Source organism: Opisthocomus hoazin, chromosome 2, assembly GCF_030867145.1.
Source record: "Opisthocomus hoazin isolate bOpiHoa1 chromosome 2, bOpiHoa1.hap1, whole genome shotgun sequence".
Lineage (NCBI taxonomy): Eukaryota > Metazoa > Chordata > Aves > Opisthocomiformes > Opisthocomidae > Opisthocomus > Opisthocomus hoazin.
The window spans coordinates 43714533-43738268 of record NC_134415.1 but is presented as its reverse complement, the minus strand read 5'-3'; the positions used below and the strand labels follow the sequence as shown (position 1 = coordinate 43738268).

General features: G+C 43.2%; 1 protein-coding gene across 1 annotated transcript in view; it reads right to left on the bottom strand.

Moving 5' to 3' along the window:
- The window catches only part of LOC142360516 (fibrillin-2-like), a 48203-nt gene that overhangs the window by 18110 nt on the left and 6357 nt on the right, over nucleotides 1-23736 (bottom strand). The window contains exons 2-3 of the mRNA XM_075413448.1: nucleotides 11263-11391; nucleotides 8562-8714 (exon numbers count right to left, since the gene is read on the bottom strand). Coding sequence (XP_075269563.1) covers nucleotides 8562-8714; nucleotides 11263-11299 — 190 coding nt within the window. The 5' untranslated portion in view covers nucleotides 11300-11391. The remainder of the gene's footprint in view (nucleotides 1-8561; nucleotides 8715-11262; nucleotides 11392-23736) is intronic.

Genomic DNA, 23736 nt, shown 5'->3' with positions numbered 1-23736 from the left:
AGGGCTTCTTCAACTACATCAGCAGCAAAAGGAAGGCTAGGGACAATGTGGGGCCGCTGCTGAATGAGGCGGGTGTCCTGGTGACGGAGGATGCGGAGAAGGCAGAGCTACTGAATGCCTTCTTTGCTTCAGTCTTCAGTGCCAAGAAAGGCCCTCAGGAATCCCAGGCACCGGAGGTAAGAGAAGAAGCCCACAGAGAGGATGACTTTCCCTTGGTCGAGGAGGACTGTGTGAGGGATCGCTTAAGCTATCTGGACGTCCACAAATCCATGGGCCCCACTGGAATGCACCCACGAGTGCTAAGAGAGCTGGCGGATGTCATTGCTGAGCCACTCTCCATCATCTTTGAGAGGTCCTGGAGGACAGGAGAGGTGCCCGAGGACTGGAGAAAGGCCAATGTCACTCCAATCTTCAAAAAGGGCAAGAAGGAGGACCCAGGGAACTACAGGCTGGTCATCCTCACCTCCATCCTGGGAAAGGTGATGGAGCAGCTTATCCTGGAGGCCATCATCAAGCAAGTGGAAGAAAAGAAGGTTATCAGGAGTAGTCAGCATGGATTCACCAAGGGGAAATCATGCCTGACCAATCTAATAGATTTCTACGATGACATGACTGGCTGGGTAGATGAAGGGAGAGCCGTGGATGTTGTCTACCTAGACTTCAGCAAGGCTTTCGACACTGTCTCCCATAATATCCTCCTAGGGAAGCTCAGGAAGTGTGGGCTGCATGAGTGGTCGGTGAAGTGGATTGAGAACTGGCTGAATGGCAGAACTCAGAGCGTTGTCATCAGCGGCGCTGAGTCTAGTTGGAGGCTGGTAACTACTGGTGTCCCTCAGGGGTCAGTACTGGGCCCAGTCTTGTTTAACTTCTTCATCAACGACCTGGATGAAGAGTTAGAATGTACCCTCAGCAAGTTTGCTGATGACACCAAACTGGGAGGTGTGGTAGATACACCAGAAGGCTGTGCTGCCATGCAGCATGACCTGGATAGGCTGAGAAGCTGGACAGAGAGGAACCTGATGAGGTTCAACAAAGCCAAATGCAGGGTCCTGCACCTGGGGAGGAACAACCCCATGCATCAGTACAGGCTTGGGGTGGACCTGCTGGAGAGCAGCTCTGCGGAGAGGGACCTGGGTGTCCTGGTGGATGACAGGTTGACCGTGAGCCAGCAGTGTGCCCTGGCTGCCAAGAAGGCCAGTGGGATCCTGGGATGCATTAGGAGGAGTTTGGCCAGCAGGTCAAGGGAGGTTCTCCTTCCCCTCTACACTGCCCTAGTGAGGCCTCATCTGGAGTACTGTGTCCAGTTCTGGGCTCCCCACTTCAAGAAAGATGAAGAGCTACTGGAGAGAGTCCAGCGGAGGGCTACAAGGATGGTGAGGGGACTGGAACATCTGCCCTATGAGGAGAGGCTGAGGGAGCTGGGCTTGTTCAGCCTGAAGAAGAGAAGGCTGCGAGGGGACCTAATAAATGCTTATAAATATCTGAAGGGTGGGTGTCAGGAGGATGGGGCCAAGCTCTTTTCAGTGGTGCCCAGTGACAGGACAAGGGGCAATGGGCACAAACTGAGGCACAGGAAGTTCCATCTGAACATGAGGAAGAACTTCTTCCCTCTGAGGGTGACGGAGCACTGGAACAGGCTGCCCAGGGAGGCTGTGGAGTCTCCTTCTCTGGAGATATTCAAGACCCGCCTGGACAACGTCCTCTGCAGCCTGCTGTAGGTGACCCTGCTTCGGCAGGAGGGTTGGACTAGATGACCCACAGAGGTCCCCTCCAACCCCTACTATTCTGTGATTCTGTGATTCTGTGAGGATGGACCTGATTTATACCCACCGCTAACTCCGGTGAAGGTTATGGCAACCCCCACCCCCACAGCAGATGAAATTTTACAGCCACAATGACAAAAATCAGTATCGCGTATGTCACTTCTTAAACCCCCCCTTTTGCTCCTAATCCGCTCCCTTCTGCTCCTACACCCCTCCTCTGGCTCCTACACAGCCTCTAACTCGTACGGGACCACTGAATGCTGTCGGACAGCTGAACATATTGTTAGATAAATGGAGGATTAATGCACTCAACAAAGGAGATGTTTCTATCCTTCAAGCTATGCCTGTAGTATATAAGCCTAACCAAGCCCCAGAGTATGCTTATTTACCATACAAGGTTATTAAGGAAGTTCGGAAATCCATACGAGAATATGGTCTCCAGTCTTCGTTTACTGTGAACCTTATACAGGCGACAGGAGAATTACCTGTCATGACCCCTTCTGACTGGTGATCAGTACTTAGCATGGTTCTATCATCTGCACAATATACCATCTGGGCATCAGAATATAAGGAACTTGTAATTGTACAAGTTCTGGAGAAAATTTCTGCTGAACTAGGTATTGGAGAAAACAAGTTGCTGGGTCAAGAAAATTACGCCACGGGGGGAGTGCAAGCGGTGCTACCAAGAGCAGTATTTATGCAAACCGTGGATTTAACTCTCCAGGCCTTGCAAAAGGTGCCAGATCTTGGCCGGCGAGAAACGTCTTTCGTATCAATTCGACAGGGATCTCAGGAACCCTCTGTTCATTTTTTAGATCGGCTACAAACTGCTATTATGAGGCAAATTGAACAAGAAGAAGTCGCTGAGATCTTGCAATTTCAGCTTGCAACCGCAAAAGTACAACAGGGTCCCTCTACAACAGTTGACATATCCAACCTGAGATCAAAGCAAGGTGAATTCCAGCCTAAAACCGCGCAGTCCCTCCGACACAGCACAGCCTGCAGCACCAGCAGTCACCGCACCAGACGGGTCAGCAAACCTCACACCTGCTGGGGCACATGGCCCCCCACGCGTCGCCCCTTCCCACTGAGCTGGTGAGCTCCCCTTGATCAGCAACCAGCGGCACGGCCCAGCCCAGCCCCCCCTTCACTGCCCCCGGCGTGCCCGCCAGGCCCGGCCCGACCCAGAAACGGCACGGCCAGAACCGTTTTCCTTGCATCCAAGCCCTTGGTTGGAAAAAGTGTGTACAGTATCGTTGCTGCAGCAGAATTCCTTGTGGACAAAGAGCTGGCATTAGGTCACCTGGTACCATCTACTGGCCCACGGAACACCTCTGGATTTGTCATTCCAAAAAAGTCTGGTAAATGGAGATTATTACAAGATCTACGGGCTATAAATGCAGTAATGAGCACAATGCAGCCACTACAGCCTGGTGTCCCTAACCCGGCTATGATTCCAGAAGATTGGCCTCTTTTTGTTGTTGATTTAAAGGACTGGTTTTTTACAATTTTTTTACACCCTGATGATTGTGCTCATTTTGCATTTTCTGTGCCTTCAATTAACAACAGCAAACCTACACAGTGACACCATTGGGTCGTTCTGCCCCAAGGCACGATGAATAGCCCCACGATTTTCCAGATAGTCGTGGATGCAGCGCTAAAAGAAGTACGGCAATCTTTCAATCAGATCTACTTATACCATTATATGGATGACATCCTCCTTGCTGCTGAAACACAAAATGTGCTGCTCACTGCTTTTGCCAAATTAGAATCGTCATTAAAGATCTACAGGTTACAGACAGCCCCAGAAAAGGTGCAGAGCAGCCCTGGAAGTATCTAGGACAGAAACTTTTTACTTCACAAGTGTTCCCACAACCATTGCGTTTTGTTCATCAGGTCACCACTCTTCATGATTTACTGAAATTATTAGAAATAGCTAATTGGGTACGACCCCTTTTAGGCATCACAAATGAAGAGATGTCCACTCTATTTACCTTGTTGAAAGGGGACTCAGATTTGTTAGCTTCCAGGAGATTGACACCAGAAGCAAAAACTGTCTTGCAGAAAGTTTCGGATAAAATCGCAACTTCATTTGGCTCCAGAATCAATGTCACCTTACCAATACATTTGTATATAATTTATGCTTTTTTCCAGCCTTATGCTCTTTTAGGTCAGTGGTATGTTAACACGCAGGAGTTGAAGACTCTGGAATGGATCTTTTTGTCTCATACGCCCATGAAAACATTAACCACAAAGGCAGACACGATAGTGTCCTTAATTGCACAAGGTCGGAATCGTTGTCAGCTATTGACAGGACATGACCCTGCTACTATTTATCTGTCGCTGGCTAAAGATGACTTTGTGGTATTAAACAGGGAATCCTTATTGCTGCAAGCCGCTCTAGCTAATTATTTAAATAAGATACGTTACACCCTTCCACAACATAAGCTGTTACATTCCCTCTCTCAAATTCTATTGCAGCCAAAAAAACGATGTGTTCCTGTTCCTATTAAAGGAGCACAAACAGTGTTTCTGGACCGATCAGGGAAAACACATAAGGCTGTAGTTGTGTGGAAACAAACTGATTTGTCAGATTGGCAAACATCTATTTTAATCGTTGAAGGATCAACACAAATAGTTGTACTATCAGCGGCCTTGCATGCCTTTGAATTGTTTTAGACTGAACCACTCAATGTTGTCACAGATTCTGCATATATTGTGGGTATTGTTCAATGCACTGAAGATGCAATGATAAAAGAGGTCAGTAACAAACAACTTTTTTCCTCGCTATTGAAATTAGCTACACTACTTAAAAATCATGTACATGTATATTTCATAATGCATATACGGTCACACACTACTCTACCAGGACCAGTAACTGAAGGAAATGCTGTAGCAGACAAACTGACAATGGCAGCAGTACTGCCGCACAGTTTTGAGCAAGCCCGATTATCTCACGACTTCCTTCATCAAAATGCCTCTTCCTTGCGCAAACTATTTGCTTCGTCCCGAGGGCAAGCCACAGAAATTGTTCGTGCATGCCCTGATTGCCAACGTATTACACTCGTATCATCATATACAGGAGTGAACCCTCGTGGTTTACAAGCCAATGAGTTGTGGCAGAGTGATGTTACACATATATCAACATTTGGTCGATCGCGTTATGTACATGTTAGTGTGGATACTTTCTCAGGATTTCTGATAGCGACGGCACATACGGGAGAAAAGGCATGCAACGTGAAACGCCACTGGCTAAGATGTTTTGCCACTATGGGCATTCCAAAAACAATTAAAACTGATAGTAGTCCTGCTTATGTTTCACGGGCAATTTCTATCTTCCTACAAGACTGGGGTATACAACATGTTACAGGTATACCACATTCTCCCACTGCACAAGCCATTGTTGAACATGTCCATGGGACCCTCAAAGCTACGGTAAACAAAAAAAGGGGAATCCTATGGGCAGTGCTACCCCACAGGAACAGTTAGACAAAGCATTATATGTACTTAATTTTTTTAATTGTGCTGATCAACAGTTATTTACAACAGCAATTGACCACGAATTCGGGATGGTCCCTCCATTTGTGGCTCAGCCAAAAGTACTGTATAAAGAATTTGGGGAATCGCAATGGACAGGTCCTGTACAACTAATAACATGGGGAAGAGGGTACGCCTGCGTTCTTTCAACAGGCCCTCGATGGTTACCAGCAAAATATGTGAAAGCATATCATGAGCTGTAAGAACGTAGCACAGAATCTGATGCCAGAGATGACCACACTCAATTTCAAGAAGCAACCTCTGACGTGGAAGCAGAAGAGATCCACTCCGGATGATCCTATTACACGGGGAAAACTGAAAAAATTACAGCAAATGCAAGTACTCTGAAGGCTGCAGTGGGTGCACCACCCACTCCGATTAATACATTTCTTCTATGTTTGGCAATTATCTCCCACAACAGCTCTTTGTATAACGAAGCAATCTTGGAGGACACGGTATATGTGATTTTAGAACTGAGTTTGCGCAGAAGAAAAGGTCAACTAGCAGACACCATGAGGAAAAGTATGAACCTTCATCTGAGGGCTCCCAACAACTGCCCAGAGGTGCCAATCGACATGTACAAAGGATATTAATATATGAAAAAAAAAGAAGAAAAAAAAAGGGGGGGGGGAAATGATAAGCACTTCTCGGAAATGTAACGATTATGTATGTTAACATGGCATAAATATCTCGTAGTTGTGTCTTTTTGGTACGCACATTTGGGTGGAACTATCCCCTGTGCGTCCAGCACTGCAGTAAAGAATGCCTGCTCTCTAGAACTCCAAAATTCAGTTTTAGAGAGTCAATTATTTTGCCGCTTTCCGGTAACAGATTTTGGCACCACAGATTGGACCCTGCTCCTGAACCTCCGTGATCCGAGGGATCGCAGGACCTCCAGCTGGCACCAAGGGATTCTTGGGGAGAACCTCCGATCCCTGGACCGAGAAGTTCTGAGCAAGGACCATCAATAAGGTAAAGGCATTCTTCTAGTATTATTTCTCGCTGCCTGCCTGCTAGTCGTAGTGAAAGCTTCACAGCATTGGGCTATATCCCTGGGGAGAAGCAAACGTACCCTTCCCAAAACAGAACTGAAATGAAAGTACTCTTCCTGAAACCGAGGCTCGGCAATTTGTCTGTTAAATGTTGAATATTATTGTAAGTCTCTGTCTATTTGTAATACCTGGATTTATGCTGAAACTTGGTGTGCTTGTGCGTGTCCAGTCCTGACTATGATTGTGTGTTTTCATGTGTTTGTTGTCATAGTGTTTGTATTTATGTGATCTGATGGATTTATTTAGTTTCTGCGATCTAACGGACTTGTCTGGACTGAGTAACTGCCTTTGCATCTTCTGGTTTGGTCAGTTCTGCAGGTATTGATTATTTCTGGTTCTTGACTTTAGATTGTTGTATCTGGATTCTGATTTCTCAGGCTTGCGGAAGCATTTGGTGCAGCAGGGAACAGATGGGGTGAACTCTGCAGATTTATGCTTTTATGTACACTGATTTTAGCTTATATAGTTAATGAGTTATGCCCTTAGATACATTGATCTTAGCCTAGGTGATTAATATGAATACCCAATACTAATTGTTATGGATGTTTGTATGTGTGATGAGTATACCTATAACCCAAACGCAAATTTACTGAGCTTATATCATTGATCCACCATTATTTCAACTCCTGACATGGTGGGATGCATACCCTCCAATCGGCAATAATGATATGTTGTGGTCAGGCAGTGCTTGGATCCCACCATCCACACAGAAAGAAAACTGGATGCAAGTAAACCAATCTACGCCCATATGTTAGATAACAGATTTGCCATCAATATCACAGAATCACAGAATGGTAGGGGTTGGAAGGGACCTCTGTGAGTCATCTAGTCCAACCCTCCTGCCCAAACAGGGTCACCTACAGCAGCCTGCACAGGACCTTGTCCAGGCGGGTCTTGAATATCTCCAGAGAAGGAGACTCCACAACCTCCCTGGGCAGCCTGTCCCAGTGCTCCATCACGCTCAGAGTGAGGAAGTTCTTCCTCATGTTCAGGTGGAACTTCCTATGCTTCAGTTTGTGCCCGTTGGCCCTTGTCCTGTTGCTGGGCACCACTGAAAAGAGCTTGGCCCCATCCTCCTGACACCCACCCTTAAGATATATACGTACCAGCCTCAGGCTAATTTGATCCTTCTTTACACCCAGCAGGTTATGGTGTGCACTTCACATCTCTATGTCTTTTTATTAGCATTTGTGTTCTTACGTCTGTTTTTAGTATTGGAGTTTGTGTGGGCCTCAATGAGAAGACTGTAGAAAGCTGAAGGCCGAACTATGTCAGCTCTTACTGTCAGCAGTGTCTGGCTAAACAAAAAAGGGGCAAATGTGGGAAACCATAGAACTTGAGACAGAACAGCACGGCCCCATCACCCTGAAGGATCAGCGCATCCTGTGTCTCCCTTCTCTCTTCTCATGAGAGAAGCTGTTTTCACACATCCAGCTGCAAAAGATCCTAGAAAACAGCAACCGTGAACTGGCATTCGCAAAGCCACGAGTCCAAAGCTGACTGGCCCTAGTAACTACTGCATTAGTTTATAAGGTATTCACTTGAGCAACAAAATGATTCTGGTCGAGCATAAGATTGGGGTCCACAAAGTCATTCACCACAATTGTGGCAGGTGTTACTTAAGGAAAGACACTAAAAATAATAAAAGGAAATGCTGTAAGGTACAACTATTTTGTGAAACTATTTTGTTAAGGTGTTGCTAGCAGCACTGTAACACCCTGGTCACTCAGACACCTTGATATAGATAAACTGAAAATACGCTTCACTAGGGATGTGGACTACTGGTCTGTGAGCAGCTCAAAGAATAAATGAAATACTGATGCATTTTTAGTTCAAAGTAACCCAAAATTTAATGGAACAAGAGAGCAGCTGTTCCTTCAAATCAAAACGAACTATGGACCCTCAGAGTCATTCCCTCTTTGAGCTTGACCACAAAATCTTTCCCATTTCCCAAGAACTATTTCCATAGTCAACAAAAGGACATTAAAGAAACCAGTCCCAAACAATCATGGACCAGAAAAAAAAAGTTCACAGATGGTAATATCAGTATTAAAAACACAAGAATTAATATTAATGAAAGTCCTGACTTTCTTTTTCCATTTAGCCCACATTTTAGAGCAGTTTACAATAGGCCATGACCTCCCTCCCAACTAGAATGGACAAGAAGCAAGAAGGAGAAAAGAAATCAACCAGCCAACAAGCTACTCACCAGATCCTCTGACAGGACACATCTCCAGAACAGACCCGAGGGCCCAGCACCGGTCAGACTCACAGCAGGACTGCCTTCTGGTGAACCTATCGAGAAGCTCCTGTGCACAGCTGCCATTCACTATGTTGGAGAAACACGTCCTTGCCCTCTGATCTGAAAGTCAATTGAAAAAGAAAACAAAAAACAGTAACACTGTAATAAACCAAAGCATATAAGATTTGTTCTCAACCCGGTTGGAAGGTGAAGGAGGCCCCCCCCTTCCCTCTTACCTTGGTATTTGCTGTATTGTTAATGTACAACCCTTGCATAACCACTTCCTTAATCATTGTCGAAAGAATAAAGCGGGGATTTCTATGTATTGGGTCAACATGACCAAATAAGGAAAGGAACTGATCCACAACGCGGAGGAAGACTACGGCCTTCATCCTCACGACCACCAGAGGGACCAGAGCGACCCCCTAGCAACAGCATGCGCAGCCACAGAAAGAGACCAGGATGTGCTACGTGGAACCGGAACTACTGAACTATAAAAAGGGACTCTGGGGGAGGTGCGGTGCGGACCGTTGGCGGAGCAAGAGACTCCCCGGCCGCCCAGCGCTGTTTTGCCTGCTTCATGGCTTGCTTAAATACATTCTATTGCTAATAAATTCACACTTGATTAATTAACAATTGGCTCCTCAATTTGGATTCATCACGGGAGGCGAGCATCTATAACAACACGAACTCTCAAAATTGCTTTCCCCTGTTCAACTCCTGTAACAACTAAAATGTTTAAGAAGTTGTAGTAAAAAAAAACCCTAAACAAACCCCAAAATATCCCAAAACACATCCAATAATTCTCTGAGGTGACCAGCACACACGCATTCCGCATTTGGTTTACTGCAGGATCACATATTTGCAGTGACACCAGCCTTGCATCAATCCAGCAGGCAATCTTCAAGTCTGCTCAAGCTAACAGGAAAGAAATACGGATGATACAAAAGATACAAAGCAATGTCAATAGAAACTAAATACAAATCTATCAATAGCCTACTACCGCAAAACCTGAGACATTTCATGTAATAGCTGCAACATCACTAAATTCATTTAATTCATTCTGCCTTGGTGTAGATGTATCTGACTGAAGAAACGCTATCCAGCCTGCTCTGCTCGGTAGACTGAATGTACAACAGTACTGTTAGTAGTGCCATGTGAAAACTACTCTACATAAATACGTCAGTGTTCATTACATTCTAGTTCCTTCAAGGACGCATCCTAGATCTTTTGTTGTTACACTCCTGAATGCTGACAAGGAGAAAAGCTCAATGAATTTGGAAAGACATGGGACTATGCACATCCTCATACTTGGATTAAAAGCAAATATTTATCTTAAACTGTGAAGAATAACGTAACTTGTATTCATACAAGGATTACATTCTTCACTCTTCTTCCTAGTAAAGGAGACATGATAATTCCAGAGTACACAAATTATACTCCAGTGCTATGAACATCTCAGAGCACAAAAACTTTCAGGCACATCTTCATTTCAGGGAAGGACACTCTGTGGCATAAGAGCCTGCCTCGGCAAACTAGGGCACGTGATTTGTGTGCAATTGGTTTGGGGACCTGACTTTACAAACCAGACTCTAAAACACGCCCAAAATCCATAGAAATACTGATCCTGTTGGAGATGATAGGTTCTCAGTACTCCTGAGGATAGCCACAACATATTTCAGGTTTGGCACTCCTCAGATGAACCTGGGTAACAAAAGCTGGCTACTTTCTGCAAAAAATTATCCATGTGAAATCACTTGTAGGTCTTGTGGTGCTACTGGCTTACATCATTTATCTGTAATTCCAAAATCCCTTTAGAATTCCCATCCCCTTCCCAACATGACAACACAGTGCTTCGAGATGTCTGAAATAAGAACCACGACAAGAAATCTACAAAACATACTATTCTTAGCAATTGTTAACGATTTTACACATGGTATGCAGGTATTTTTTAGTTAATTCCTCAGAATGGATTATGCCATCTATTTGGCATGTGCCGCTGCACAAAAGAAATTACCACATGTGAAAATGAGCATACACCTTTTTTAATACTATAGAAACAGGTTTGAAATAAGTTGTCCTGTAAAAGTTGCAATCTACTGAAATCTAATATTTGGTTTGTTTTATTATCTGCTCCAGTCAAACTAGCGGCACCTCAGCATACATTACTCAGTGCCTTCGCAGTTTGTATATGTGCCTTACATTGGTCTCCACAGGGTGAATTAACCTATGTGAGATGGAACTTGAAATACCAAGTAAGGATGTTTGCTCCTTTAGAACCAAAGACAGCTTAGCTTTTGGTTTCATCAGATGTGGATTAGAGAAACAAATATACTTAACACTTCCTATATTTGCCTAGACAACAAGGAGATATTCATTGCTTATTTCCTAACAAGATCCAGATCTCAGGCAGGAGTTCTCAGACTACAATAAACTCGACACAGAGGAATCCCCTCTCTCCACGAAGATGGCTGCACTGCCAATCATCATCGGAGGAGGATGTTATGAAGTTTAAGTAGCTGGATCAGAGACACGAGTGACTTAGCACATAGTGAGGTCCTGCGACGGGGCAGGGAGTGCTAGATGGCTGGGACAGGAGGTCTGCTGCCGCTGTGTGTAAATTGCCCTAGTAGCCTGGAGAGCTCTAAAAGCCTGCAGGGTGGAATACCTGCCAATACAGCGGGAGCCATCCACGGAGGTGACATAACCCTGCACGCAGACGCAGAAATAACTTCCCACGCTGTTGGAGCATTCGCTGCCTTCACAGGCTCCTGGATGCTGGTGCATTCATCAACACCTACCCAAAAAGGAAAGCACGTCAGATAATGAGCGCAGCACTTGAACACATTGTATTAAAAAGAGGAACAGACAGCTTCTCTGAAATAAAGCTATTACTCAACTCAGATTAAATAACATTTTGCTGGTATTTGCATACTGCAGATAATTTTGTTTCACATCTAATGGAGGCTTTCCTTATCCACTCAAGGGGTGCACCACTTCAAGTCACAGAGTACGTCAGAGCAGTTTCGGAATTGCTCTAAATGACACATACTGAGTGCCATCTCTAGGAAGCACACAACAGCAACAAGGCAATCTATAACAATCTGACTACTAAAACCAGCACGCACTTGAAAACTGGAAGTTTCCCATTGTTAAAAATTTTATCCTCACACGAGTGGGTTACACTAGGTTTTGCTTTATTCACAACTCAGAGTTGGGCCATCACCTCAGTGAGTGGCAAAACTTAACTCGCTAGACCAGTTTATATACATTTATTAAACCGATTACATCAAGGCTAGAATCTTCATAAGTTTCCTAAGCAACCGTTCCGTTCCTTTGAGTACATCATTTATTAAGTTCTTTCTGTTCTTCTGTCTTCATAGAATTCTCCCTCGCTGGTTTCAGGGTCATCTTGGCTTCTTTAATTAATTCTATTAGATACAATCCATACAATTAATTTCTATCCCAATTGTAAGATACCAATTGTATGGTTTCTTAACACAGTTGTGTCTACACAGCTGAGTGTACGTTCTAGTTCTACGATTTTATTCTATTCTATAATCAATCTTTATAATCAATCTCTAACACCCTTCACTCCATTTGCCACAGGTACCTGCTACTTCAAAGGCAGTAATCTTAATTACAAGAACACAACACCTGGTCTTCTACCAAAGGAAATCAAATTCCAAACTAGCTGGTCAGACAGTAAAAAGCCCACTGAGGTCATGAGTAGCTGGAGTTTGTAGCTCTGGCAAGTGAAAGACAGAGGAAGGAAGTAGTCAGACGCTTCTGCAAAGCTGCAGGACATAGACCATCCTTCTCACCTGGCTACACGCACAGGAGTTTAACACTGTCTAAGGCTCTTGTCCAAGAATGACAGGGAGATGGGAAGGGAGGAAGGACCTTCCCAAAATCCGGGCAGTGACCAGAGTGGAAGGAAGACTCCTCAGTCTTCTCCACGCGGATAGAAAACCATGGTTTTAACCAACTAATATGGAGAACCCTTGTGGAAGAATAATTTTCTTACTTACTGGAGCAGTATCAAGTCAGAGGCTTTTTTCTTCCGCTAGTTTTTCAGCTAAATCTCTGTCTCGCCTTCCCTCTCCCTGGTTCTTGCATGCGCAATTCTTTCAGCAAGATCTCTGTTCCCTCTCAATGGGAGTTCTGAGACTTTCCCTCAGGAGGAGCTATTTTTAGGACAGCTGACTGAAAAAGGTACTCAATTTCCTCCCTTCTCCCTCCCAAAATACATAAATTCAATGCTCCCGGGGAAAATGCTCCAGAGACAGGACGAGCAGATGCTGTCTTAAGGGTGAAGAAGACCGGGGGCATGAACGGCTGTAGTTCCAACCTTGCACACAAGATGAGAAAGCCAGTCTCAATGGCAGAACCAACTTAAATGTGTGGCATAAACTCTACAGGTGTGAGTATTAATAGGTGAGCTTCTGACAAAATACCCAGCCTGGCTACCACTCATCCAGAATTCATCACTTCTACTGCTACACTAACCAGCATTTTATGAATAACTGAATTCAAAGTACCAGAATAGGGCCACTCAGCTGCCGAGTTCTGAAAAAGGGTTCCCTGAAAATACCTTTAATCTCTAGTAATACCCGCTAGTATCAAAGCTGAGTAACACACAGAGTAGTGAAATTAGACATTAAAGCAGGAAAGCCAGAAATGGAACTGTCCTCTTTGAAAGGCTTCTTTGCATTTTGGTGCCACGATTTCAAAAACAAGGAGCCAGCCTGTACCATGGAGTCCTAGCCCTGGCAAGTCAATAATACACCAACATCTCTTTCTGGAAGAGCATCAGAGACATCCGACCTCCTAGAGTACCTTATACTGTAAAGGGTGTCATAACTCACTGCATTTAGTCAAGAAACATGATGCATTGTCAGTTTGAGAAGACTAATTGGAACACATCTATTAGATCCTTGAAGCACTACTAAGTAGTAGTCCACCTCTTATGTAAACCAGCAAGCACAACCGAAAGCTTACTTCACCTCTCAGTTTATCTATATACATTTCGTCTCTGAACAACCCATAGATCAAAGTTCCATTAATTCTGCAAGATAACATCCTAAAAATGTACAGAATTTCATTCTGAAAAAGACAATGAAAACTCAGTATGTTGTAGGTCAAAACTTTCAGGCCAAAAAAGAGAAGGGTTTGGGGTTTTCTTTCGTTTAGTTAAGATGTCACACCAGTGATAGCTGGAATTTGCTACAACCCTTGTAATGGCCTTTTCCACATTTTTTCAGCTCTGTGCCCATCCCTTGAGTCCTTCCAAGACCTGCCCAGCAGCAGAAGGAGTTGTCCTGACTACTGCGGAAAGTCTAGAGAGCAGCAATAAAGTAAAGCCAGTAAGTAAAATCAGTAATGTTGAACCCTGAGCTGGATTAATTTTAAATGTCATACTTTCCCAAAGAGCCTAAGCTGCCTAGTTACATTTCTATACATGAGGGCATGCACACAGCTGCACATAGCAGCTGCTCTCCTGTGCTTTGGAAATCCTTTAAACCCTCTTTACTGGTATACAATTGCCATTACCTTCTGCAAGGTCCGTGTCGGTAAGTTGTAATATGAGGCTCCAAATACATCCAATTAGCTGTGCCTTTTTACTCTTTCCTTCTCTCTTTCTTTCTCTCTTTCCTTCTCTCTTTCTTTCTCTCTTTCCTTCTCTCTCCCTTTCTTTCTCTCTCTCTCTCTTTCTTTCTTTCTCTGTTTCTTTCTTTCTCTCTCTTTCTCTTTCATTCTTTCTTTCTCTCTCTTTCTCTCTCTTTCTTTCTCTCTTTTTTCTTTCTCTCTTTCTCTCTCTTTTTCTTTCTTTCTCTCTCATTCTTTCTTTCTCTCTCTCTCTTTCTTTCTCTTTCTCTCTTTCCTTCTTTCTCTCTTTCTCTCTCTCTTTCTTTCTCTTTTTCTTTCTTTCTCCTTCTTTCCTTCTTTCTTTCTTCTTCCTTTCTTTCTTTCTGTCTTCTTCCTTTCTATCTTTCTTTCTTCTTCCTTTCTTCCTTCCTTCCTTCCTTCCTTCCTCAGAAAGAAACATGGGAATATCATGCAAGCACATAGCCTAGCAAAGCAGGGTTCATTGCTTAGCAAAATCCCTTATGGCACAAAAAGCACAACATGAATATTCCTACTTAGTGTAACAATAGTTTTTGTTTCCAGGAGGAACAACAGGAGAAAAAATCCTAACCCACAAAACACACTTGAATGTTAAGGGTAAAAGACATCGCAGGAGATCTCAAATCCCTCCTTCGTAAGCAGAAGACTTGCTGTTAAATAACGAAGCTCTGAACAGTTAGTGTAAATTTCCAGCCTCTGCCTCTGAACACTGGAGCCTTGCCTGGTTACCGACTCCAACTTGCATTTTGTCCTTTGTAGCCAGCAAGTCATATTTCATCTGGTTTTCCATACTTCAAGAAGAGAAAGGAGTCAGCAGGATACTCCATACTACATCACTTCTATAGAATATCTGAAATAAAAAACTTCATTAAAACCATGCAGTTTCTACTAAACCATTTCTCTGCGCACAGGTTCTAACTCACAGGAGACCAATTCCTTCTATCGTTCCCAGTCGCCCAATCCACATATAGAAACAGAATCACAGAATGTTAGGGGTTGGAAAGGACCTGTGTGGGTCGTCTAGTCCAACCCTCCTGTAACTCCACTCAAATGACCAGTCACACTAACTGGAAGTGTAACTGCTTGAAGGACTGGCTAGAGTTTTAGCCTATAAATCTTACACTGAGACATTATGAACTCTCAAAGCCTTTATTTTAAAAAAAATAAAAATAAAGCTGAATGAAACTATGGCTTGGCTTTCACTCTCTGCTCCATTCTTGGAATAATGTAAGCATGGTATTACGCTGGTATAATTTTGGCATTACCACCTTGGCTGTGAAGCATGGGGAAATGGACAAGTAATAGTTTCATTACTCTTTTTTTTTTTTCCAGAAAAAGCGGTACAAAGAGGGCACTGTGGGTTGTTACCTGCATAATCCCCTGGGAGGATCTATGTGACTAGGGAAGCTCCTGGGGAAGCTGAGAGCAGGGACTAATTAGTGCCTGATTTCTCCCACAGCCAGAAGCCGCAGAGGCTTAGAAGAAACAAAGCCAGAGCATATAACCTGTTCTGCAGTAGGCTGCCAACAAAGCAGGAAAGGAAAACCCCTTGACTACTGAACTATGAAGTATGCTGTGCACAGTGGCATACAAAGGTCTTCAAGATGTTCACTAAGTTTAATCTGTTTCTGAAAATGTGACAGTTGAAATTATTTTTACAGGCTATGTTTTAAGGCATAATTACCAATACGAGTAAACATTGCTAGTTTTACTTTGCAGTTTCAGAGGGCTTTTCATGTAAACAGCAATAGTAACGCATTCCTGAAAGTAACTGGTTTGGTGCAAAAGCCAAATCCTTAGATGGGTTAGCTGTTTGCCAGACATCTGGGGGCTCTGTCTGAGTTGGATCTTGAGATTTTGCCTTTTAGCAGGCCAGCAAAACTGTGCTATGAACTAAATGAACTTCACAACAAAACTTCCAGAATTAACTGAAATGGGGTTTCTGCTTTGCCCAAGGCAAAGCCAAAAAAATTTAAAAAAAAAAAAAAAAAAAAAAAAAAAAAAATCATTCTCAAGCATCTTAAGACCCCAATATTCCCAGCAGGGGATCAGGCTAAGTGTCAGGCCCAACTAAAGGGAAAGACAAAGACATGCAGGAGGAGAAGAACATGGCCATGAGGGCAATACTTGGCTCATCCAGGACTGTTGTGGAACGACAGCCTCAGCACATTACCTCTTCCCTTTTCACTGGGGCTTCCCCAAAACAAACTACAAAGGCTGTTCTCTTAGTCCTTGCTTGCTCCACTCAGCAAGTCACAGATCCTAGGAAATATCTCATCATTCTACAATAAATACAGGGCTCCAAGAGATATTAACAGGTCCTGTGAGGTGTTAACTGCTCTTGGCTACTTGGCTGTTGATCCAGACTAGCCCACTGATAGCGGCTGCCCTAGGGCTTCCAGGGGGATAAAACCAGCAGTTTACTGAGGTAACCACACCCTGCACTCTACTGAAATCAACTACATAAAAGGCAAGACAGGAACTCTCATTTGTCACTAGACAAATTTTATATCCAAATGTAACCAGGGTGATAAAAATCAGTTGACCATAAACATGAACAGTGCTGCTATGTTCCTGGTACAGCCCTACCCACCTGGACATTAGGTCTGGGAACAGAGGGTCTAGTCTCTAGGTAACCATTAATGTTAAACAACAGTAGTGAAGGGGAATTTTAATAGAAATAGCATTACCTAATAGTTGCAGGTGCATTTATAGCACCTATCTATTGTGTAAATCAACTGAAGCAGAGAGTCTTGCATCTCCATACAAAGGGGTTAGTTTTTGATAGGGGCTAGAAGTCGCCTAGAACCGGTCAAGACGACCCCACTGTGTGGATGGGAGCCAGAAGAGAACTGAGTTTGCGCAGAAACTGTGATGAAGAGGATGAGCCTTCATCTTGGACCCCCGACGACCACCACTAGGAGGCACTGCGCAAGCGCAGCTGGCAGGAGTCTATGGAAATGACTTCTTGGATTTTAATATGAAAGGGATAGGTTATGCATATGTATAGGTGGACTGGGAAACCTAATGAATATGTGCATTTTTGATCTATATAAACTGCATGGAAAAGGTATGAGGTATGCACGTTCGGTGGAATTATCCCCCGTGCATCCAGCGCCGCAATAAAGAATGCCTGCCTTTTAACACTACATTGGTGTTACGAGGTTTATTCCCGGATTTTCGGTGACAGTTTCTGGCGACCCAGATGGGACCCTGCTTGTGAATACTGATGGATCCGCGGGGCCTAAGGGGGGAGTCTTCAATGGGGAGGGGGTTGAAGTCTCCAAGATTCCAGCAGGGAGCTGGGATCCAAGAGGGAGCTCCCACAAGAGCTGGGGTCCCTCTGACTAGTGCCTGTGATATAGTGCACTATCACAACCACTGGTCGTTCGGGAAATGTGCACATTTCCGAGTAAAAAACCCATCCCAAGGGGTACACCTTTGGGATGTATTCTGAAACATTGGAAGGATCTGGGGGGTGATCCTTTGACTCGGAAGCAATTGATTGAATACTGCAATCATTGGTGGCCGATGTATACTCTGGATGGTGGGGAAAGATGGCCAGAGAATGGGACACTGCGTTATAACACCAGCTTGCAATTCATGTTGTTTTGTAAAAGGGAAGGTAAATGACATAATATACGCAGATCTGTTTTTCACACTGAGAAATCATCCACAGTGGCAGAAGCAGTGTGGGATACATCCACACGATTCTATGGTGATCGTTTTAAAGAAAGAGAAATCTGAAGAGGATTTTTAAAAGTGTTGTTCTGCTTGTAGTATTGGTAAAAGGTATTTAAAATACAAACTTGAGGAAGATGATGTTAAATTAATAGCTGTGCCTCACCGGAGATGGGGAGATAATCAGGAGGATCAAAATTTGGAAGCTGATAGTCCTTCTGCTTCTCCTATGGAAGGAGGGACAGGGGGATTCAGCCCGGTTTCAGGAAGGACACGGGGAAAGATGGGGGGGGGTGGCTGAACCAACTCCCCTCCAAGCCCCTCTCCGAGAAGCTCAGAAATGAGGAAAGAGAATTTTTAATAAATACAGGGACCACTTATTCGGTATTGAACACATGTAAAGGGAAATTTAGTCATAAATCAGTAGATGTTGTTGGTGCGACAGGGCAAAAAGAAAATTAACCTTTCTTAAAAGCTGTTGAAATTTAGATTGGGAAAACAGTGGGTAACTCACCAGTTTCTATATATGCCTGAATGTCCGTTGCCTTTGTAAGGACGAGATTTATTAAGCAAATTAGAGGCACAAATAACTATTAAAAATGGGGAAACTGAATTATTGATACCAGAATCAAAAGCTGTAGAGGCGAGAGTGTTTATGTTACAGGATTCTTTTAAGGAAGAGCAAATTCCAGAAGAGGTGGAAAACTCAGTAATCCCCTTGGTTTGGCCAAATGAAGTTCCGGGATGGTCCAAATTAGCAGAACCGGTAAAAGTGACCTTGAAACCTGGATCCAAACCGGTAAGACAAAAACAATACCCTATTAAGGGGGAGGCTCAAAAAGGATTGGAGGGGTTAATCACGAAATTTTTGGAATATGGACTTTTGGTAGAATGCGAGTCAGAATATAACACTCCTAAATTACCGGTAAGGAAATCTGGAGGAAAAGAATATCGACTAGTCCAAAATTTAAGAGCTATAAATCAGATAGTTCAAGATATACACCCAGTAGCAGCCAATCCCTATATTTTACTGACGTCTCTGAAAGAGAAACATAAATGGTTTACTGTAGTAGATTTAAAGAATGCCTTCTTTTGCATACCTCTGGATATACAAAGTCAAAGTATATTTGCTTTTGAATGGAAGAGCCCTGCTACAGGACAAAAGATGCAATTAACACAGATTGTACTTCCACAAGATTCAAAAATAGCCCAATATTTGGGAATCGGTTGGCAAAAGAATTAGAAATATGGAAGAAACAGAGCCAGGAAAGGGAACAGTGTTGAACTTAAAAAGGCATTGATGATGGTCCCTGCCTTGGGTTTACCTGATCTAACCAAACCTTTGAAGCTGTTTGTCCATGAGAGGCAACATCTGGCCCTTGGAGTGCTGGCACAACGTCTGGGATCCTGGAAGCGACCAGTAGGATACTTCTCTAAACAACTTGACAAAGTGAGTAAAGGATGGTCGGGATGTTTACGGGCTGTGGCAACAACGGTATTGCTGATTCAGGAAGCTCAAAAATTGACTATGGGCCAAAAGATGGTGGTATATGTACCACACGTGGTAGTAACTGTTTTAGAACAAAAGGGGGGTCATTGGCTATCCCCCAGAAGAATGCTGAAATATCAGTTTGTCTTGCTGGAACAAGACGACGTGGAATTAAAACCACAGCTATTGTAAATCCAGCAATGTTTCTGTCGACGGAAAAACCAACAGAAAGTCTAGAACATGACTGCCTGCTAACTGTTGAACAAGTCTATTCCAGCAGATCAGACCTGAAAGATGAATCTCTGGAAAATCCTGATTTGGAGTTATTTACGGATGGGAGCAGCTTTGTGAGAAAAGGAAGACGAATGGCCGGATACGCTGTTGTCACCACCACCAAGGTACTGAAGTCAGGAACGCTGCCTGCAAATACCTCGGCACAGAAAGCAGAACTGGTGGCGTTAAAGTAAGCCTTGCCAATGGCAGAAGGAAAGAGGGTAAATATATGGACTGATTCCAAATATGCATTTGGTGTGATTCATGCTCATAGGGCTATCTGAAAAGAAAGAAGACTGCTCTCAGCCCAAGGATCATCGATAAAACATAAAGAAGAAATCCTCCAGCTCCTAGAAGAGGTGCAAAAGCCAAAGAAAGTGGCGGTGATGCATTGCAAAGCTCATCAATTTGGTCAGACAGCTGTAAACATAGGTAATAAATTGGCGGACAAAACGGCAAAGGAGGCTGCAGAACGAGGTATCCTTGCACTAGTACCAGTAAAACAGATAAAAATCCCGAATCTGAAACCAAAATATAATAAATTGGATGAACAATTGGTGGAACAATTAAAAGCATCACAAAATACAGAAGGGTGGTGGGTAACGCCAGACAAGCAGGTAATAGTAACCCCGCAAGTTATGTCAGAACTTGCGAAAGAAAAGCATGCACAGACACATTGGGGTGTAGATGCTATGGTCTTGAGTTTAAAATATTCTGTAGTGTGTGTAGGAATGACAGGAATAATTAAATCGATAGTAGCCAAGTGTCCAATTTGTCTCAAAAACAATCCCATCAGAAAAAGGCACCCTTAGGAGTTACGAAACAGGGTAACTCCCCAGGAGACTATTGACAGGTTGATTTTTCTGAATTACCTAGGCAAAATGGATTTAAGTATTTATTAGTATTAATCGATACATTTTCTGGATGGCCGGAAGCCTTTCCTTGTTGCACCAACAAAGCAAGAGAAGTGGTTAAAATATTGCTAAAAGAGATAATACCAAGGTTTGGGGTACCAATAGACATGTCTTCTGATAAAGGACCACATTTTGTAGCAGAAATAGTTCAACAAGTAAGTAAAGTTTTAAGAATACATTGAGACTTACATACCCCCTGAAGGCCGCAATCAAGTGGGAAAATTAAAAGGATGAACCAAACATTAAAAAGACAAATAAGTAAGATTTGTCAAGAAGTATCTTTAAAATGACCACAAGCTTTACCATTAGCACTCCTGGAATCAGAATTCAACCAAGATGTAAAGATGCTAGAAGTCCATACGAAATCTTGTATGGCAGACCTTACCAAACTCCTCTAATCCCAGGGGATATGGAAATAGCAGAGGAAACAGATTTAAAAAAGTATTTGATTTCTTTAGGAAGAACCCTCGAAGCACTCCGAATATACGTTGTGCTGACCAGATCACTTGCTTTGGATACGTCTGTGCATCAGTATCAACCAGGTGATTTTGTGTATATAAAGACTTGAAACTCTCAACCACTGCAGGAGAAGTGGAAGGGACCTTTCCAGGTACTGTTAACAACTTACACTGATCGCAGTAGTAGGGGTGGAACCATGGATACACTACACTCGAGTGAAGAAGGCCCCTTCATGGAGAATCATCAATAGAGATCCAGAGACTGCAAAACTGATCTTAAAATACGTCTAAAACGGGGGTTATCATTGCAAAATATGGAAAAAATGAATTCTAACCTGGAGACTGATGATGACGGGAGCATTGTTTAAAGTATTAAAAGTGAAAACAAGAAGTAAAAATCGGCCGTCAATAAAAGTAAAACAGTTAATATACTTCCCAAAAACTCTGGAAGAAAATTGGCTTGACAAAATTTTTAATGGATTGGAGTAGAATCTGAGTTCCTGGGTAAAATCCTTAATTAGTACTGAACTACATTTGTTAATCGTATTTTTAGTGATATTATTCATTTATTATTGTTTAAAAAAGGAACTCACCAATAAAACAGCCTTCAATCGAATGATTATTCAGACAGTAGCCAAAAGATAAAATTTAAGTCATTCGGTCACGACGCTCCCACCATCATATAGTGGATAGCGGATAATTAAATTGTTATAAAATCATTATTGACAGTAGAGTATTGAATTAGTGTATAACTAAAATATAATTTAATTTAGAATGGAAGTATTGAAAATATGATTATTTCAAAACTTCCAAAGCGGGGAAATGTAACCAGGGTGATAAAATCAGTTGACCATAAACATGAACAGTGCTGCTATGTTCCTGGTACAGCCCTACCCACCTGGACATTAGGTCTGGGAACAGAGGGTCTAGTCTCTAGGTAACCATTAATGTTAAACAACAGTAGTGAAGGGGAATTTTAACAGAAATAGCATTACCTAATAGTTGCAGGTGCATTTATAGCACCTATCTATTGTGTAAATCAACTGAAGCAGAGAGTCTTGCATCTCCATACAAAGGGGTTAGTTTTTGATAGGGGCTAGAAGTCGCCTAGAACCGGTCAAGACGACCCCACTGTGTGGATGGGAGCCAGAAGAGAACTGAGTTTGCGCAGAAACTGTGATGAAGAGGATGAGCCTTCATCTTGGACCCCTGACGACCACCACTAGGAGGCACTGTAATAAACCAAAAGCATGTAAGATTTGTTCTCAAACCGGTTGGAAGGTGAAGGAGGCCTCCCCCCCCCTTCCCTCTTACCTTGGTATTTGCTGTATTGTTAATGTACAACCCTTGCATAACCACTTCCTTAATCATTGTCGAAAGAATAAAGCGGGGATTTCTATGTATTGGGTCAACATGACCAAATAAGGAAAGGAACTGATCCACAACGCGGAGGAAGACTACGGCCTTCATCCTCACGACCACCAGAGGGACCAGAGCGACCCCCTAGCAACAGCATGCGCAGCCACAGAAAGAGACCAGGATGTGCTACGTGGAACCGGAACTACTGAACTATAAAAAGGGACTCTGGGGGAGGTGCGGTGCGGACCGTTGGCGGAGCAAGAGACTCCCCGGCCGCCCAGCGCTGTTTTGCCTGCTTCATGGCTTGCTTAAATACATTCTATTGCTAATAAATTCACACTTGATTAATTAACAATTGGCTCCTCAATTTGGATTCATCACGGGAGGCGAGCATCTATAACAGCACTGCGCAAGCGCAGCAGGCAGGAGTCTGTGGAAATGACTTCTTGGAACTGATTTTAATATGAAAGGGATAGGTTATGCATATGTATAGGTGGCTTGGGAAACCTAATGAATATGTATATTTTTGATCTATATAAACTGCACGGAAAAGGTACGAGGTATGCACGTTCGTGGAATTATCCCCCGTGCATCCAGCACTGCAATAAAGAACACCTGCCTTTTAACTCCACATTGGTGTTATGAGTTTTTATTCCCGGATTTTCGGTGACACAAAGACACTATTTCAATTCATAAATTCATTATATGCATCTAAAAATCTAGCTGTAGAATCTTGCCTAGTGTAATACAAAGCTCCCTCACAATTTCAGGTAAAGGCAAGAACCTCAGGGATGCAACGAACCACAGCCTTCTCATTTCCTCCCAGCCTCACCAATTCTTTTTATCCTCCCCAAGAAAACTACACAGCTTTTATTACATAAATTCTAGTCTGCAACAAACACTCCCTAAGAAGACATTTTCAAATAGGAATAGTTCCTTGACTGACATGTTCACTTCAACCATGCTTCCCCTGTTTTAGAGAGTAATATCTACAACAACTTCATCAACACCTCCTATGTTTACGGTAACTATCACTTTGTGATCAAGAAGCTCAAGGAGACTTGCATTCACAACAGTTGTAATCCAATAAATCACACAATAAAAGTGAAACTAAACTGATACTTGCGAATGCAGATGAGAAGTTATTAAGTTATTACAGAGATAAGCAAGGTGCAAGATGACTACAAGACTGGAACAAAACAACCTTGAAGGACACTGTACATGTGATCTTACAACTGAGTTTGCGCAGAAGTAAAGTTCAGCCAGCGGACACCGTGCCGAAGAGTACGAGCCTGCATCTGAAGACCCCTAACGACCACCCGGAGGTGCTAACACACATC